Raw genomic sequence first — 18467 nt, 5'->3', positions numbered from 1 at the left:
AGGCAAAATCGTGTTCTGATCTGATAGTCGGGTCACGAGGGAGCCTTGAATGAAAGGCATCAGAAGTGAGTCAGTAAAGCTTAACTGTCTTTTTCTTTTAACAAGTAATGGATGCACCAAATTCTGTTGATTTGCAAAACAACATAGAATGTTCATGTGGATGAGTTAACTAGTTATAGTTTACATTTTTACATAAATAATAAATAATGTGGTTTGCTTGAGCTAATGGATATATACTTTTTTTTTTTTGCTCTGATGTCAAACAGACACATTTGATTGCAACTCCTGCTATTTTAATATTGCACCAGTACATAATGCTATAGTTGATTTTTTAGTTGATTAACTGATATTGACATATTGATTTTGATGCATTGAATCAAATGCTGCGTTGCTCCATGAAACAGCAGTGTGGAAATCATGAAAACAGCATGTGTTTGCCCCAGAGGACAAACATGAGAAAATGGCTCAATCTGGTGGAAAATACTAAAACCGGCAATTTTCTACAAGCTCTCGATTGAAAGCCTGATATAATCGAGTGCATGATTTTATGCTGTAATGGCTGTCAGATACAAAAAGTGAGGTTTTTATTAGACTTTTATTAGACTTATTATAGGATCTAAAGTCAGACTTACAAAATTTGAGAAAAGAAATTAATAAATAACTAAAATCACACCATGATCAAAATATTAAAAAGCCAGAAATGTCCCTAGGAAGGTGCAAGGGTAAAAGTAATGGATAAACTGTTTAATAGTTTGTTTAAAGTTATGGCTAAGCAAAAAATGAATTAAATAAGATGAAAATATTAAGCAGAAAATCAAATTAGTTACCAGCATACTGGACAGCTGTTTTCCTTCTTTCATATATTGTTATTCACAAGTTAACTAAGGGGGAAGTGACATTTATCTCCAAATTAAAAGCTCTCTGTGTGCATAAGCTTTGAAACCACACAATCAATACACAATGCAGTGACTGGCCTAGTGTGTTTGCTCTAGTAAATTAGAGATTCTCTCTGAGGTTGTTGGATCTGTGAGAGGGAATTTGGACGTGGAGCAGAACAACTGCAGGCTCAATTGAACAGCACGATCTCATTATCTGTGAACAGAGTAGAACAAGGTTTTCACTCTCTCTCTATCCTTCCTCCGGTCCTGAGTGGCTGCAACCGCAGTAATAACGGACTTTTGCTTCAATCTTTTAATGCTGAGTTAAAGATAACATGTACGAAGCTTAACGGTAGACTATTTAAGCATTGTGTGGAGGAGGACAAGGAAAGGAAAAAAATAAAAAGAGTAGAGTACAAGCACGCCCACAAAGCTGAGGCTTGCAGCCAAGACAGGGGAAGTAGCCGGGCACGGCTCGAAATCTGCTCATTTGCATTCCATTAGACTTGAAAGCTGAATGTAAAAATCCAGCATGACTTCCTCGGAGTGAGCCACTCCTCCATAAAAACATCAGACATTTAGATGTAAGGTCCACCGAGGCAAAGTGACTCACCTCAGTTCATCTCAGCCAAAAATACAACCTGAGGAGGAACTCATCATTTTTATGGATAATGGAATTGTTTCAATCTATTTCCTCCATAGATCTTCTTTATACACCCCTGCCAGCTCATCTACAGCCCATCCTTCATCACTCTGATAAAACTGGATCAAACATTTACATCATTTTTCTTTCACACTACAAATATTAGCTAATTTGTCTGCACTAGCTTTGAAATATCAATTTCCCACTGTGCAAAACTCCACCTACGTTGCACCTATAAACAGAAGTTTAATCCCTCATGATAATCAGCGGTTGTAGTGTTTCTAATGGCGGAGGACAAACATCTGTCTGGAAGAGCTTTTATAGCCGTGGATTTAAGAATGAGAGATTACCGTGTAGTCGCGTCGGATAAGCCCTTCATGTAGACGAAACATGTTTTAGCGGAAATTAGAGAAAAAGCTCATGAATTTGAGAGCCATTTCTGTTTATTTTCTCAGACAAATCCCAGCTGTGGCTGGGCAATATACTGAAATTAGTACCACAATGGATTTTTTTTTTGTCAATACATAATTTATTTTATTCATAGTGTGGGCCAAATCACATATAAAATTATACTGATGTGCATTACATCAGAGAAAAACTTTTTTTGCATGTGTACAACAGACTTTGATAATAAAGAGCGATGCAATGTCAACATGATTGGAATTTGGCCCAGATTCAGCAAAGATAAACTGATTAGATTTTGGAGGTCAAAGGTCAAGATCACTGTGACCTCATGTCTTTCCCTGTTTTGTGAATGCCATTTCTCAGGAAAGTCAAAGGTTGCTGAGATTTCACAAAATACATATTTAGCCATAACTCAAGAATCCACACACCAATTATGACAAATTTCACATACATTTTTGGTCATTATTTAATGCCATAACTGAACAGAAGGATACACATTTGGTCAAATACTGAAGCTTCTTTGCAGCAACATCCATATTTGAAGCCTCGTATACTGTCGTGGATACATAAGAGTCTGAACAGACGTGGACATAAACTGCAACTTGGCTGGTTGACAGCCACCACACTGTGAGGCAGTAATTCTATTCCTTCTTGACTTTTTGTAGTATTCGTTATTGATACCATAACAATACAGTTCCACTGACCACTACAGAAAAAAGTTAATTACTCTTCTGTGTTTTTTTCTGTGTCATACATAACATCTTGTTTGCTTTATATGCTATTTATTGTTTTGTTTTTTATTTAATTTTGTATTTTTTGTCTCTGCATATATAGGCCCTATGCTGGTTTGCAGTTATCTTTTGCTTTTTTTGTTTATTGTGAATATTTGGAGTAGTGTGTGTCAGATGCATGCATCTCTGCTTGTCAAACAGCAACTAAATATAACTTACAGTCCCATTCTATGTGTATAAACCTCATGTAAAGTCCACTTTGTTTGTATGAGTAAGTGTTTGATATTTCCAAATGTCTCTGCAATGGTAAGAGGCAAGATGCAGACAGGACTGCCAGACGAGAATACAGGCAGACAAACTGACATATGGAGAGCACCAGTAATCTACACGCTCAGCAAAGTGAATGAATAAATAGCTCTGTAATTCCCTCCAACATCACGATAAGGTGGTTATATAATATGAGATGTGGATGTATGCTCGATAATCCTCGGCTTGGTTGTTTCCCTCAACCCCTCGCGCTGCAGGGAAAACATTCTCTCTCTGACATGAACAGAACACATCACCTTGAGTAAACAACAAATTTGCAGCGGGGTCCTAAACTTGTGCTACTGGTTCAAAACCGAGGAGGATTTGCTAATGCAACTGTAAACAAATACAAACCAATTGGAGTCCTTGAGAGTTTGTATGAGAGTATATGACTTGATGCTCTCCGTCGGTGGCTGATGATTTATGTACGGGGTGGACAGTCTCCAAGGAGTGGAGCTGTCACATCGGCACTGTGTCTGTGTCAGCACCGTCACAGCTAGACAGCCAGACACCAAGACAGACAGAGAAATGGACAGAAGGACAGACGGGCAGGTGAGAAAAAGGTAGGCAGAGAGCTAGACGGGAGAAATCCAAGCACATGATAAATGTTTCACAGATTAAATTTTCACTCAGTTTGTCGAAACCTCATCTGGCTTAAGCGGCTTCAAATCCCATGCCATTAAAATCTGTGGTGGAACATATTTATGTAGATATGCTGAGGCTCAGGACGCAGTCAATCTTTACTGTTCGGGCCGATAAAATCAGAGCACGCTCTCGGCCACTTGTGGTCTGAAGTGTGATTATGCTCCCTGGTAGTCCTGCTACCATCCAGGAGTCAGGCAGCTCTTAATCATCCCAACATTGATGCAAGATGGCGGGACCACACCCACACTGACTGTGCTTGTGCAAACACACACTGTAGCTTTACAAGCCAGACGAGACTGTACAAAACAGACAGACACACCTGCTGCCTCTAAAGCTTGGGTCAACAGAGCAAATAAATAAATAAATAAAAAAGTCAAACAGAGAAGTACAGAGCTGGATGTAAGAGAGAACATCCTGTAACATCACCAAAGCAGCTATTACCCAAGCTCAGCCCAGTTTGGTTCAGATTACTTTGGATAAGTGAGATAGATACTGCTCCATATCTGGGTCTTGTCTCCCAAAGCAGGATTACTGAAGTTAGCTGGATAACCGGGCTGGCTGGAAACCTTTTAAATCTGGATCATGTGCAGAAGCAAACAGAGCTGTTCTGAGTTTTGGTTGGTGTCCTGCTCTGTAATCCTGCTGCCTGGGACAGGCTAGTGCCACCACTTTAAATTTAGGCACCATATCAACAGCAGAAACAGAAGTTATTACTCTACACACCAAGGAAGTTATGTTTCTTTATGTTTGTCTGTTTGTCATTACAATGACAGAAAAAATACTGGCCACATTTTCATGGAACTTGGTGGAAGGCAATTTTGGGGTGAATTTGAGTCACGGACCGGCACAAAAATCATTTTTCACTTTCTTTAACCTTGCAAATTAGGGCATTTGTGTTGCATTCAGGTGGTGTCAGAATAATGACTTCCCTATCAAGTTTCATGTCTCACCTGATCCTTTCCTTCGCTCTTTGTTGTCATGCAAATACTGGAAACAGCTTTCAATGTGTTGTTTAGACTATGGGCATTAAATTAGCAAACATATTTTTTGTAGCCGCCATGTTGTTTCCACATTATGACTTAAAGGTCACAAACAGACCAAAGTTAGAAGAATGACTTCAGAAATAGGATTGTCTAAAGAGCATGTGAATGCAGCATTGGCCTTGCCTGAGGACTGCCTCTCTGACTGTCATTCAATTTAAAGATTTTTATTTCATTATCAGGTATTTTATTTTGAATTCTGAAGAGGTGCATTTTCCTGTTGCCATTAAAAGCTTGCAAAACAAATCTTTGCATAAAATCAATGCAGTTAACTAATTTCCAGTGGTTTCCTGACACCTACTTACCTAGAATCAATTGTATGCCGGTGCTTTTATTCATTTGCAGATGAATGCTCCAATGTGTGTTTCTGTGTTATGTGTGAGCAGCTTGGTCCATATCTGCTGCAGCCATATGCTGCTTCACCTCCAAGGGTGCCACAGTGCAACATGTCACACACAGGATTGTATTTCCACCCATCACTGTTGCTCCAGCTGAAGCAGAAGAGATGGTAGAGGAGGACAAACCAAACGAAGCCTGACACAAGGCTCTGCACTATAAACCCAAACACCACTGCCAGATGCATCACGCTGTACTTAGTGAAAGATAAATGGATAAAAACTATTCTGAAGACACAGACTGATAGAGTGGTACATGTTGGCTAGCAGCCGTCGGGTTTCAAACAGAATGAGATCACGCTTTTGGGAATTTATCACAAAGACGGAATAATACACAGGAAGACGAAGCAGTGTGAGTGCACAGAGCTGTTTAACTGTCACGTTTTGAAAACATTCAACAAAGAAAGTGTGCAACTAAGAGCAAAGCTGCAACAATGAGTTCACTAATCGATTATTCAAAGAAACCCCAACTATTTAGATAACAAATTAACTGTTTAAGTCAATTGCAAAAATGGCAACAACAAAAAAAACTGTTTTTAGCATCTCACATATGGAGATTTTCTGATTTTCTCTGTTTTATATCATAATAAACTGATTGTCTTTGAGTTTCCACTGTTAAAACAACATTTAAAGGTATCAAATGTTGGACACCCTGGACTTTAAGAAACTGTGGTGGACATTTTTCACTATTTTCTGACATTTTATAGATCAAATGATCAATCAATTATTGAGAAAATAACCTGCAGATTAATTGTTATGAGAACAATGGTTGGTTGCTGCCCTACTACAGTTCTGACTTATGTTCATTAACTAGGTGCAGGAGGACAAAGGCCAGTATGTGTGCGTGTACTATTCTGCAAACATAGTGCACTATGCTTGGGGTAATGTGTGTGTATATGTGTGCAGAACCAGGGGAGACATCATGCTGATTCTCTAAATTAAACAGCATGTCTCCCTGCCCTGCCCCGCAACACACACACACACACACACACACACACACACACACAGGGCAGCATGTGTACCACAGCACCAAGGGGTAAATATCAAAGGCTAAACGTTTGCCATTAACTTAATACATCAATTACCGATGCAATGTCATGCTTCTGTGTCTGTCACTCACTAACTACGACACGCGCCCGCGCGCGCGCGCGCGCACACACACACACACACACACACACGCACACACACACACACACACACACACACAGAAACACAAACGAAACAAACACCCTGTTGTTTGAAAGAAAATAGCCTTTTGTGTTCTGTTTTGGCATCAGAGCCACAGAAATGGCCTATCTGACCTGAAACATGACCGTGAACTGCACTATTTCTGTCTGTCACACACACACACACACACACACACACACACACACACAATTCTCCCATTGCACAAATGACCTTATTCATGTTGTCGTGCATCACGCCTCACCATATGTCTCTTTGAACGGCGGCACCGTGACATCCTGCAGAGTCTCCGTCCAGCCCTCCTCCTCTGCCTGACTACGGGGCAGAGAGCCCGGGGGACCGGCTCCGCTGCTCCCGCTGCCGCCACCTCCTGCTCCCCCGCGGTGCCCGCTGCTGCTCTCCTTATCCCCCCGTTTTTGGTGGTGGTGGTGCTGCTCCTCCTCGCCCACCTCGGCTATGTAGTTGTCGGAGTCGGAGTCTCCGGAGGTGCTGTAGAAGGGATTGTCGCTGCTGTCATCCCCGGACTCGCCGAACACATCGTCGGATATCTGCAGGCTCTCGTACCGGGAGCGGGCCGCTTCCAGGAGAGACAGCGCCTTCCGCCCGCACTCCGCCATCTCTCTCTCTGTAGTGATGCTCTTCTCCCCCTTTCTCTTTCTTCCTCCCTCTTTCTCACCCTTCCACTACGGCTTCAGCAGCGTGCAAGTAGTCACGATGTTGCAGGAGCAGTGTGGCTTAACGTGGCGGCTACACCTTCCCCTATCTTCGGTATGAATTGTGGTCCTGCCCGCCCTCCAGGCTCGGATGCGGAGCCCGGCAGTGAGAGGCGTGTGGATCCGGGGAGAGCTGTCCGCTTCAAGGGTACTGAAATATTTCCGCCCCCTTGCTCTGCCTACAGCGCTGCGCACTGGGCAGAATTATCGATAGTTGTGGCACAGCATCCGGGTTGAGAGACCAGTGATTTCTCCACCAAGAGAGAAAATAGAGAGAGTAGTGGCTGCCGCCGCATCACCTGACACCACAGCCCTGCACTGTCATCCAATAAGAGACATTTTCTCAGCCAAACTTAGAGAGGAGCGGCTGAAGGGAGCTGCTGGAGATGAAATGTGGGAGAAATATGTGATGATTAATGGGAATGTAGGCCATTATTTGAATAAAATGTTGGACACAGAAAAGATAAGCATGACAGTTACTAAAAATACCCCCTAAAAGAGAGTCCCAATAAACAATAGTGTAGAAGCAGTTAATTTAAGCTAAAATACCATTAAAGCACAGGATATGTTATCATAATTTGTTGGTAGGCGGGGGCATTATGCAGCCTTTATTGCTCTGCTGTGGGGACATTAGTGTGCCTACATGTGTTTAACATCCTGTTGTGTTTGCCATGGATAAGATATAGATACACCTTTATTGATCACCACTGGGGACATTTGGTTGATGCAGCTGTGCAACAGAAACAACACAAATAAATACAGATGACCATAGAAAGTAGCAGAATTAATTTAAGAGATGCACAAAAACTAAAATAAGCTAGATGTGTTTAGCATCCTGTTGTGCTGGCCACAAGCAAGATAAGATAAGATATAGAAAAACCTTAATTGATTGATCACCACCTGGGAAATTTGGTTGTTGCAGCTGTGCAACAGGAACAAAATTAATAACTACAGATAACTATAGAAAAAAGCAGAAATAATAATAAAAATGCATAAAGACTTAAATTAGAACAAAAAAAGAAAGTGTATCAGAGGTTTAGGAGACATGGTAAAGTGAGTGGTGCTGATAATGTGACAGTGGTGTGATTAATAGCAGTAGAGTCAACAGGTTTATGTAATTAGTGTGCACAAGGCTAATGTATAATAAAGATAAGGTAATGGTCATGGTTTGTCTGTATTGATATAATAGAATATAGAAGAGTCAATGTAACATATTAAAATAATTTAGTATAATGTGGAATACTGAAATGTAGTAAAGGATATGAGACATAGTACGAAGTTTAGTGTTGCAATATAGTAGTATTATATAAAACAATAAAAAGTATAGTACAACAATATAGCCTGATTTGTTGGAAAGTACAGCAATATAACATGAGATTGATAAGAATATCAAATATAATGTGGTGTCGTATATGGTATAATACAATATAGCAGGAAAACTAATGCAAAGTCTATAATCACTTCTTTCTTTCTTCTTACTTTTAAAATGCTATGTTCAAGCATAGACTGTATAAAATAAAACTATTCAAATCTTAACACTGAAAGACTAAGATGGACATAACTAGTATGTTACTCCTCCAGATGATAACATGATTCTGATTCTGCAATGAAGACATTGTTACATGCATCTTTGAGTTTATTCGACTTTTATAACTGCGATGCAGCTGGTTTATACATTTATCAATGTAAAATTTTACAAGATGGTTGTTTGAGAACCTCGCCTGTCCACGCTGCAGTTACCTCTTCTGACCTCTAGGGAGCGTTGTCCATCGGTCCTCCTGTCTCTTCTTCCTCGTTGGTGCGCTTGCCATGTTTGCGGAAGTCTTGTTGCAGCAGCAGCAGCTCACCGGAGGATTGCAAACATTTCTGTGTATTTTGTAGCTGTGTTTTATATCTCAACATGAATCTACCAAAGGGGCCAGATTCGTTGTGCTTCGACAAAGATGTTTTTATGAAGGTAAGAATCCGTCACGTTTGTTAGTGCGCAAACGATAGCTTATGCTGCTCAACTAGCTAACGTTAGCATTAGCTAGTTGACTGCTCATACTGGATCCTCCTGACTGTTAAACCTTTTTTGTTTTGTCATTTTGAGTGGATATACTTAGAACAATGAAGCCATTGCCTGTTTAAACTTCTATCGCAGTTGTATTAATATCAAATACGATAACGCTACAGTGTTAATCAGGGCCGGTCGTAGGCAGGCATATATGAGGGGGCAGACAGAAATGTGAAGGGGGCATCATACGTACACATCATGCTCCAGCTAGGGGCGGGTGATAACTACCAAAGTAACATCCCAAAGTAACTAGATACAAAAGATTATAATTGGTCCATTTTAAGCATTTTAGTGATTTTAAAATTTGACCTTTTTGACAAAAATGGATATGGTATATTATAACTTTCTTTTTTCTTCCATTTTTGGACATCTCAAAATCTGGTGTTATTCTGTCTGTTTTTTTTTTTTTTGACAGATTGAGTGAGTAGTTACCTTGGTACTTAGTTACTTTGGTAAGGTATCTGGGTCTTGCCCCTGCGTATAGCCGGTCCCAGTGTTAACCATATCAGCAAACAACAGGCTAAACAGTAAAATGTTCATTCTGTATAATGAGTTTTTCTTTTTTTTTTTTTTTGGTCGGACTGTGTAGCTAAATCATATTTTAGTTTCTGTTATCTAAATGTGTCTCTTTGGTGTGTCTGATGTTGCTGTCTCTCTGCCTCCTGCAGGATGACTTTGACGTTGATCAGTTTGTGGCGGAGTGTCGGAAGCAGGTCCAGCTGGAGGAGATGAGGGAGGACCTGGAGCTCTACTATAAGCTGCTGAAAACGGCCATGGTGGAGCTCATCAACAAGGACTATGCAGACTTTGTCAACCTGTCCACCAACCTGGTCAGTTGTTTTAAATGTGGTTGTATTTTGTGAACCTAAACCAGCAGCTTTTTAGTCTACATGAGACAAGGAGGACACCAAGAAGTCAGTGGTCTATTGAGTAGAGTCCGACCGATATGTGATTTTTCAGACTGATGCCGATACTGATTTTAAAAGGGGAAATTAATTTAGCTGGAATGAAAATAGACCTTTTGTATGTGGATTGTGCACTGATTTTTCACCACTCTGCAAAATGAGCTATTTTCTCAAACATAAAGCTTTAATGAATAATACATTGTCAGCCAATCTATGAATGATAACCGAGAAAATAATGAATACATAGAAATAAAAGAAATAGCTAAATAAACATAATTATTGTTCAGTGTCTGTCAATTACTGACTAATTTTCTTTAAAAAAAATCATGGCAAGCAGTGTTTTATTGCATATAAATATATTGTGTAAAAAAAGTTTCCATAACAACACATATCAACTTAACAATATCAGAATCAGCCTTTATAGTTCAGTTCTGCTGGAATTTTTAAAGTAAGCCTAATAGTGTGAGAGACAGTAAACTAATCTCAGTCTCCTGCTCCCTCGTCTCAGGTGGGGATGGACAAAGCCCTCAATCAGCTTTCTGTGCCATTGGGGCAGTTACGAGAGGAGGTTATGGTATGTATAGTACAATAAGTAACTGTAACTTTTAATTAAATTCTCCACCAAAGTGTTAATGTATTGTATAATGTGTTTCTTTCTGGCTGTTATTTGTCACAGAGTTTGCGATCTGTTGTGAGTGAAGTGATTCAGGCTATAGACAACCAGCTAACCAAACAGGATGATCTGCAGAAAAAAAAGGTTTGTCTCTTCATCTTCTTGTATGGGCCCATTTGATCATACTTAGTATTCATCGTTAAATATATTTTATAATCACCTGTACAATGCTCTTTGACAGTCTACTATGGCATGCCCATGCCAAATTGTGACCTTAAAGTTGGTCTAGCTGGTTATATATGGTGCAGTACAGACGATTAACAGTTTTGAAATTAATTTATAGCAATAGTTTCTTACTTTTAATGTAAAAGATAACATGTAGACAGCTGTCTACTGTGTGGGGCAATCTTAATTAATTATCCTCTTCCTTTTATTGTACCATCCATCAGGTGTGTGTATTGAGGTTGATTCAGGTGGTCCGGTCAGTGGAGAAGATTGAGAAGATCCTCCACTCACAGAACACCAAGGAATCCAACTCTCTGGAAATCAGCAGGTGGGAAACTGAGATGCTAACAAACCTGCTGGCATCACTTGGTAGATAACTTGATTGAATGTGGGCAGGTTATCTTCCAAATAATGGCAGTTTCTTACTTATACTTACTTACTAATACTTGTATAACATTCAACCTAACCAGGTATAAAAAAATGGATGTTTATAACAAATGACAAATTAGATAAGATAAAAAAGTCATTGTTCATTTATGCATCTATCTTTCGTGGAGCTGCAGTAAGAGTGCCATATTTTTATATTGTAATTTTGAGCACACCCCCTTTGTGTCTGATTTTATTTCTGTCTGTTTACAGTCCGTTGTTAGCTGGTCAGATCTTGGAGAGGATTGCTACAGAATTCAACCAGCTGCAGTTCCATGCTGTACAGAGCAAAGGCATGCCCCTACTGGACAAAGTCAGACCTGTAAGTGTCACTTGTCAATCCATCTGACGGCTGATAAATTAATTTTGTAAATAAGTTAGTTTGTCAGTCAGGCTGCTCTTTAGTCAGTCCTGTAATTAATGTACAAATATAATCAGCTTCTGTGCAGCCCTTATCTTAAGAGAAAATATTTGATCCTTGTTTTTCCTATTGATTCACTTGGTCAGTGTATTAGCAACAATATACTCTGTTGGAATATTTATGATACTTGGTTGTGTCCTCTTCCAGCGTATCGCAGGAATCACCTCCATGCTGCAGCAGTCTCTGGAGGGCGTGCTGATCGAGGGTCTGCAGACGTCCAATGTGGACATGGTGCGTCACTGCCTGAGGACGTATGCCACCATAGACAAGACGCGAGATGCGGAGGCCTTGGTAGGACAGGTGCTGGTCAAGCCATACATGGACCAGGTAAATCAAACCACACATTGTTGACACATTGTGGATCCAAAAGTTTCTGCCTTTTTTTAAGACATTTATTGATAACTCTGAACATCCTCTCCTTTCTTTCTTGCAGGTGATTGTAGAAGAGGCAGTGAAGTCCAGTCAGAATGGTCTCCAGTTGATGTACTCTAGACTGTTGGAGTTTGTTCCTCATCACTGTAGACTGCTCAGAGAGGTGACTGGTGGAGCCATATCAAGGTATTGATGTTATGATGGAGGCAAATTCATTCAGTGCATGCATAAATCAAGAGACTCTTTGTTGCTCTTTGAACTCTCTTTCCTCTGTTAAATAAAAAAAATAGTCTGCTTTCATCTGTGTAGCGGTTGCACTCAGCATATCAACCGCACGCTTCTAATATTTGTTAATTCTGCATGCATGCATCATGTACTCAATATAATTGAACATTTGAACAACTATTACTCTTACATTGTGCACATAAAAAGAATCAGTGGCTGGCGAGTGGTCAAAGAAGGTTATATTATGACATACTTGTAATGTGCTGATGCTCCCTCTCTCCTCAGTGACAAAGCTGACATAGTGCCAGGTTATGATTTTCTGGTGAACTCTGTGTGGCCAGAGATGATCAAAGGGATAGAGGAGCGGTTGGCATACCTCTTCAACCCTGGAAACCCCGACATATTTTATGAGGTATAGCCACTGTGACGCAGTTGGCTTGTGCATGCATTCACTTTGTTAACGTTTTGTGTCACATAATTCAATGTTAGACCAAATAGTTGACTCTTTATCTTCTTCTCCAGCGTTACAGCACGAGTATGGAGTTTGTGCGGAGGTTTGAGCGTCAGTGCAGCTCCCAGGCCAGCGTGAAGAGACTGAGAGTACACCCATCATATACCAGCTTTCAAAACAAATGGAACCTGCCTGTCTACTTTCAACTACGGTGCATATTACCTCAATACCACAATACTTTTTACTTAAAAAACTATATATCCTCCGGAAATATAAGCTAATGTGCAGTACAGTTTTGTGAAAGTACCAAAAAGGGCATCTTTTAGGTAATAGTTTGATGTTTTCGGAAATACCCTTTTTTGTCATATGAGCAACCCATTTCTATAACTTTTGATACCAACAGTTCCACCTTCACACACAGTTTACACCATGATTGACCCGCTGTGTGGAGGTGAGAAGGGAGCCAGGGTTTGAATGACATGCTCTAACCGCATTTCATGTTATATTATGCAAAACTATTCCTTCAAACAAAGTGGTATTTTGCTTATAGAATAAAACTCATAGATTATATCATTTTGACTTGCATTCAGTGGATAATATATGTGTTTAAATCTTAATTTGGACCTCTCAGCTCGAAGGAATGTAGTCAGTCGTTGGGGAAGGTGAAATTTCAGGGCAGCACGTATTTTGAAGAATTGACTGGTCTCGCTTTAAAGACTCAAGAGACAAGCTTTGATTAAAATTGCAGCCTGCCAGCATTTTTAAGGGGAAAAAGACAAGTTGGCAGACGTCCACAGGCTGAACAAAGCCTGTTTTTATAGGAATGTGGGAAATTGCTTGTGGGTGTGAGTTTCTTGCAGAATGATGACAACAAGTAAAATGTAAACTGAGGATGTGTGTCAGCGCATTACTAAACATAGCCCCTAAACATGACACTGGACCTTGACTGAATGGCCATTGATCTGTGTGAAACAGTAGAAAAGTTGTTCACTGTTTGTCATCCTCCTCCCGCCCACACAAACGCACACACTGTAATGATGAGACATGTTGACCTCGTTTCACAACTCAAACCTGCACAGTTCAGCTTTTCTGGAAAGTCCATAATTTCCAAGGCACACAGCGGTGTTTCACGTCATGAGCATGTGCATATCATAGCTGATGCGTGGAATAAGCTGATAACACACTGATTGTTTGCTGTGTTTTTCCAGGTACAAGGAAATAGCAGGAAGTCTGGAAAATGCCATCAGTGATGGACTTGAGGCAGCACCAGGTACCATACCATTTCTTTTTTATGAATGCCAACACATACCATACGCTTCACCTGCAGTAACTGTATATCTGTGTCTGCTCATGCCCAGCTGGCAGTGTATACCACCTGCAGGTGTCTGAGGTGTTGTGGTCCTGCCTGATGAGATGTTGGTCAGACAAAGTCTACCTGTCACCTCTGGCTCATCGCTTCTGGAAGCTCACGCTGCAGCTTTACTCACGATATGCCAAGTTTCTTGACGAGGTAAACAACCCAGAGAAGCACTCTTGTTCCTCATCTATTTTGTTATTTAGACTGTTCTTTTTTTTCCTTCAACATTGTGCAACATTACAGTACAGAACATACTTTTCACTTGGTAGACTGCAGGTAACAAAGTACACAAACATAGACCGAAAACAAAAACTGAAGCAAACACAACAGCAAAGCATTATAGATCAAATAATGTCCCCATCCGCACAACACACATCATGTTACACTGTTAGAATGTGTCATTTAGCAGATTCTTTTATGCAAGGTGACTTACCTCTAAGAGTTTAAACAACACATGATGTGTTGTTGATGTTGGTTGTTTTAGAGTTTGAAAAGTGCTTGGATCTTGAATAAAAATGAAATTTAAATTATACAGGATGCAAAGTCGACAAACAGGTGACACAACATTAAACTTTGTTGTGTTTCCTCTAATTTGTAACATTTTCCTATGTAAAATCATGTCATGAAACATCATTTTGGTTTTGCATTATACCATCTAAATAATAAGTATACTGTATATACATATGTAATTTACCACTGCTGTAAGATGCTAGAAAATCATACAAAAGTTAACATTTAATTCATATTAATATCCAATTATCTATTATCGAGTTATCTATCCTACATTTCAGAGAATTTAATCCTCATTTTGAATGTAACTATCACAAGTTCTATCCAGTTCTTATAACAAGGTGTTCTTGCTCTTGCTGCTCTTCTTGATTTGGTGCCACACAGGTGTTGACAAAGACTCCGGCCCCTGAGGTGACTAAAGAGCCAATCAGGCCTCTGCCGAGCTCGGCGTCCTCCACCTCCAGCCGAACGTCGGGGCAGGATGAGGGCGGCAGTGAGAGTGGGAGTCCTGCCTCGCTGTCTACCAAACAGCTGGTCTACATCGCAGCTGACGTCCAGAAGCTGCAGGAGCAGGTGCACACACACAAATAAAACACATACATCCATACTATGTGGTTCCAGTTTTAGACTGATGGGGTAATCATGTGTCCCATTTTTGAGAATTTTTCAAATGTTTTCCACTTTATTGTTTCCACACTGACGGGTTGCTCGTCTTTCTTTTAGATATCAGAGTTGTCAGAGATGGTCAGACAGAGGTTAGAAGCCATCGGATTCAAAAACTTTGTGGTTGTTGAAGGTAAGCGACCCATACAGTGCATACAAAGGTCATTAAGCTTTTCACTTCCTTGTCTGTGTTTACCAGATCTTACTCTGCAGTGCTTTTTTAGGAAATAAGAAAGAATTTTGCACAAGGATTTTGTTAAACAAGTATGTAACACAATAACTGTAAGACTGATGGAATTTCAATTTTTTGTGAAGTATTTGTTATTGGTAGGAATTACTGCACTATATCTGCTGTCTTTTTTAAAATAAAGAATAGGCCAAGAGACATGTTGCAATGCAAATATAAATGCCAGTGTTCACTGACATTTATAAATGTAACCATTCCATCCCCAGCAGGCTTTTGAGCATGACATCTTCAAAGACAGCATCTCAGTCACGAAATAAAATAATTTCTCCACTCTTGGCCTTCTTTGCTGTCCCCGGCTTTAGCATCAGGATAACTCAGACTGTGTGTCTCTTCTGTGCCAGAATCTCTTTCAGACTCCAAGGCTTGCCTGTCGAGCAGTATTCCCACCCTGAACAACAGGATGACCCAGCATCTTACTGAACGCAGTTGCCGTTTCCTGAAGAGTGCCTCCGAGGTCCCGCGACTCTACCGCAGGACTAATAAGGTCAGTGAAGCTGCGAACACGCACACATGCATGTTTCTCCTATATGTCATCATATGAAATTCTCTCATCTTGGATGAAACAATCAGAGCCCTGTTTGTCTTGAGGGTTAATGCACTTGAAACTGCGGTAACATATCAATTTTTCTGATGGAAATAGTATAATTAAAGGTCAGAATTTCCCTCTTTTGAAATGCATTGAAAAGTCATATTTTGAACATTATTGTTCACTCTAACACATCATACTAATGAACTAAATACGGTTTCAGTATAAGGCTGGGAACACTTTTAAGAGATAAAATGTCAATAATTGATTTCTGAAATTCGTATTTTTATATACTTTAAAACTTGTCCGGAGAGGAACCTTAACACAAGCAAATATGTATATGTGTATCTTTACTACAAACATGTCAGAGAAAACCTTACTGTGTATAAAATATTGTACTTCCTCCCTGAAAAGGATTTGCCAGTGCGTGCATCCGCCTACATGGACAACGCTTTACGCCCGTTACATCAGTTGCTGACTGACTCAACGGGGCTGGTCACCCCCTCTACAGCACAAGAGTGGCTGCGAGTTACACTGTCCGACTGCACACAGAGGTGAGACACACCTACAAACATTATCCAGACACAGTATTGAAGAATTAAATAGTAGGCCTCTGCCTGTCACGTTAACAGAATGAGGAGAATTCTTATTAGTTATTCTAATTATTCTAATTGATTTATTTCATTTTAAAAATGAAATTTTATTGCCAAAACCCTTTTTATTTATCTATTTTTATGTGCAAGTCAGGGAGACTGTCTTTTATCTGTTTTTGCAAATAAGCACTTTTCCAATTTTCCAGCTGCAACCCACTTAATGTGTTTACCACTCTAATTTTCCATCTTTCTTGTTCTCAGGTACTATGAAACCATCTCAGAGGTGCTCAGCTCTGTGAGAAAGATGGAGGAGAGTCTGAAGCGATTGAAGCAAGCCAGAAAGGGTGCGAGCACAACTACCACAGCAGGAGCAAATGGCGGACCCACAGACGACAGCAAGATCAGACTTCAGCTGGCACTGGATGTAGAATACCTGGGGGAACAGGTATGACTATGACATGCAGATATGTATGGACACATGCTTAAACATGCTACAAACAATGCACATTCCTCAGGCAAAAACATATACTGTAGACAAATATTGCTGAAGTTACCAACTGCTACTATATTGTGTTACAGACTTCAGTGTCAACTGAAACACATTATTATCTCTTAAACTGCTGTTCTGTGTGTGTAAGATCCAGAAGATGGGTCTCCAGCCAAGCAACATCTCCATGTTCTCCACTCTGATGGACCTGGTCAAAGAGGCCCGAGAGCTCGCTGAACAGAACCAGTAAAACGCTGACTCCCTAGTAAGTGAAACCCTCAACATGCTGCATTGCCTGAAGACTTCTGAAGGAAACATTCATATCAGTCCAGGACTGCAGAGAATATAAGACTAACACTACTGAACACAAACTGCAGATTTTTGCTGGAAACAGCAAAGAAACTTTGTTGTGAGTGCGACTGGATCATCACTGGTTAAGGCAATTTCAATAAAAGGGGCAGCATGGTACTATGTTCATTCAATTCTTTCCACCAAATGACTGATGCCGGATGCAGGCGATATGCACTACTCTATAGAAAATGATTGTTGTCTTTATGTTGGGCTGAAAAAGAGTCTTAACTTTTAAGTTGTAAAGAGAGAATGTAAAACAATAATGTCTAATGTCTAATTTCTGATACTTGGTGAAGGCTGCATCTCAAATAATGAAGTCTGCTAGTGTGAAACATGTACATTTTTGTTTAAATCAAAGTTGTATAATTTAATTAACATTAATTATCTTGGGAATAAAATGAAGTACTTTGGCTACATTGTTGAATTTGTGTGTTTTAATGTAAAGGTCATTAGCCAGCTACAAGTTTGCACCATCTTTTCCCCCTCAGGACTACATCACATGCCACACCTTCTTTTTTGACAACTGTATTTATTATTGGAAGACATTAATATACATTTCCACATGACCAGATTTCACTTGCCTTGTAACTTCATCACAGCTCAAGATGTTGCTAATGCAAAAAACGGAAGAAGGAGATAATAAAGGAACAAAGAAAAATAAGGGATAAAAACATAAAAACATGATGTTGACTAAATGGGATGAACTGATCATGGTTACAGAGGCACCAGCATAAGTAAAAGTAATTAAAATGAGCTCCATCTTTACCAGCTGCACCATTAAAATGATCAACATATTCATCAATCATTTTCATTTAATAATATAATAAATATGATTGTGAAAATGGTCATAATATGGTAATTCTGCATAATGTGTAATTTTACTGTTAGCCGTTTAGGTGCATTTTGATGCCAGTACTTTTGTACTCTACTTAAATACTATTATGAATGGAGGGCTGTTTTAATAATGTAGAATTGCTACATTTAGTGGTTTCTAGATAAATATCCCTCTTCAGCAGCCTGATCTTATTGATGTGGCAGCAGCAGTGACACTGTTGTGTCTTCCTCTACTTGGACTCCTCTGCTGCTCAGCAACAGGAG

General features: G+C 39.9%; 2 protein-coding genes across 3 annotated transcripts in view; one reads left to right on the top strand and one right to left on the bottom strand.

Annotated features, from left to right (window-relative positions):
* pgbd5 (piggyBac transposable element derived 5) overlaps nucleotides 1–6860 on the bottom strand; it is a 29864-nt gene extending 23004 nt beyond the window's left edge. Inside the window, exon 1 of the mRNA XM_059359101.1 lies at nucleotides 6473–6860. Within this exon, the coding sequence (XP_059215084.1) occupies nucleotides 6473–6845 (373 nt within the window). The 5' untranslated portion in view covers nucleotides 6846–6860. The remainder of the gene's footprint in view (nucleotides 1–6472) is intronic.
* Nucleotides 6861–8737: 1877 nt separating this feature from the next.
* On the top strand, nucleotides 8738–17783 carry cog2 (component of oligomeric golgi complex 2). 2 transcript variants are annotated; one of them, XM_059323895.1, is made up of 18 exons: nucleotides 8738–8898; nucleotides 9666–9827; nucleotides 10411–10476; nucleotides 10579–10659; nucleotides 10965–11068; nucleotides 11380–11488; nucleotides 11735–11914; nucleotides 12021–12145; nucleotides 12470–12596; nucleotides 12707–12846; nucleotides 13844–13905; nucleotides 13994–14145; nucleotides 14887–15075; nucleotides 15226–15298; nucleotides 15754–15896; nucleotides 16353–16492; nucleotides 16793–16976; nucleotides 17170–17783. In XM_059323895.1, exons 1-18 carry the CDS (start codon nucleotides 8842–8844, stop codon nucleotides 17266–17268), a joined length of 2193 nt encoding a protein of 730 aa, XP_059179878.1. In that variant the 5' UTR covers nucleotides 8738–8841; the 3' UTR covers nucleotides 17269–17783. The 2 variants fall into 2 exon arrangements, with proteins under 2 accessions (XP_059179878.1, XP_059179880.1); XM_059323897.1 differs by lacking the exon at nucleotides 8738–8898 and having other exon boundaries at nucleotides 9752–9827; nucleotides 10579–10658; nucleotides 10963–11068.
* Nucleotides 17784–18467: the final 684 nt, after the last annotated feature.

Source organism: Centropristis striata, chromosome 20, assembly GCF_030273125.1.
Source record: "Centropristis striata isolate RG_2023a ecotype Rhode Island chromosome 20, C.striata_1.0, whole genome shotgun sequence".
NCBI lineage: Eukaryota > Metazoa > Chordata > Actinopteri > Perciformes > Serranidae > Centropristis > Centropristis striata.
The sequence above is the reverse complement of the archived record's forward strand: the minus strand, read 5'-3'. Positions and strand labels throughout refer to the sequence as shown.

Coding starts and splice junctions, on each gene's coding strand:
- cog2 (XM_059323895.1), top strand. CDS start 8,842: ATGAATCTACCAAAGGGGCCAGATTCGTTGTGCTTCGACAAAGATGTT. Junction 13,906..13,993: donor TGGACTTGAGGCAGCACCAG/GTACCATACCAT, acceptor GCTCATGCCCAG/CTGGCAGTGTATACCACCTG. Junction 14,146..14,886: donor ATGCCAAGTTTCTTGACGAG/GTAAACAACCCA, acceptor GGTGCCACACAG/GTGTTGACAAAGACTCCGGC.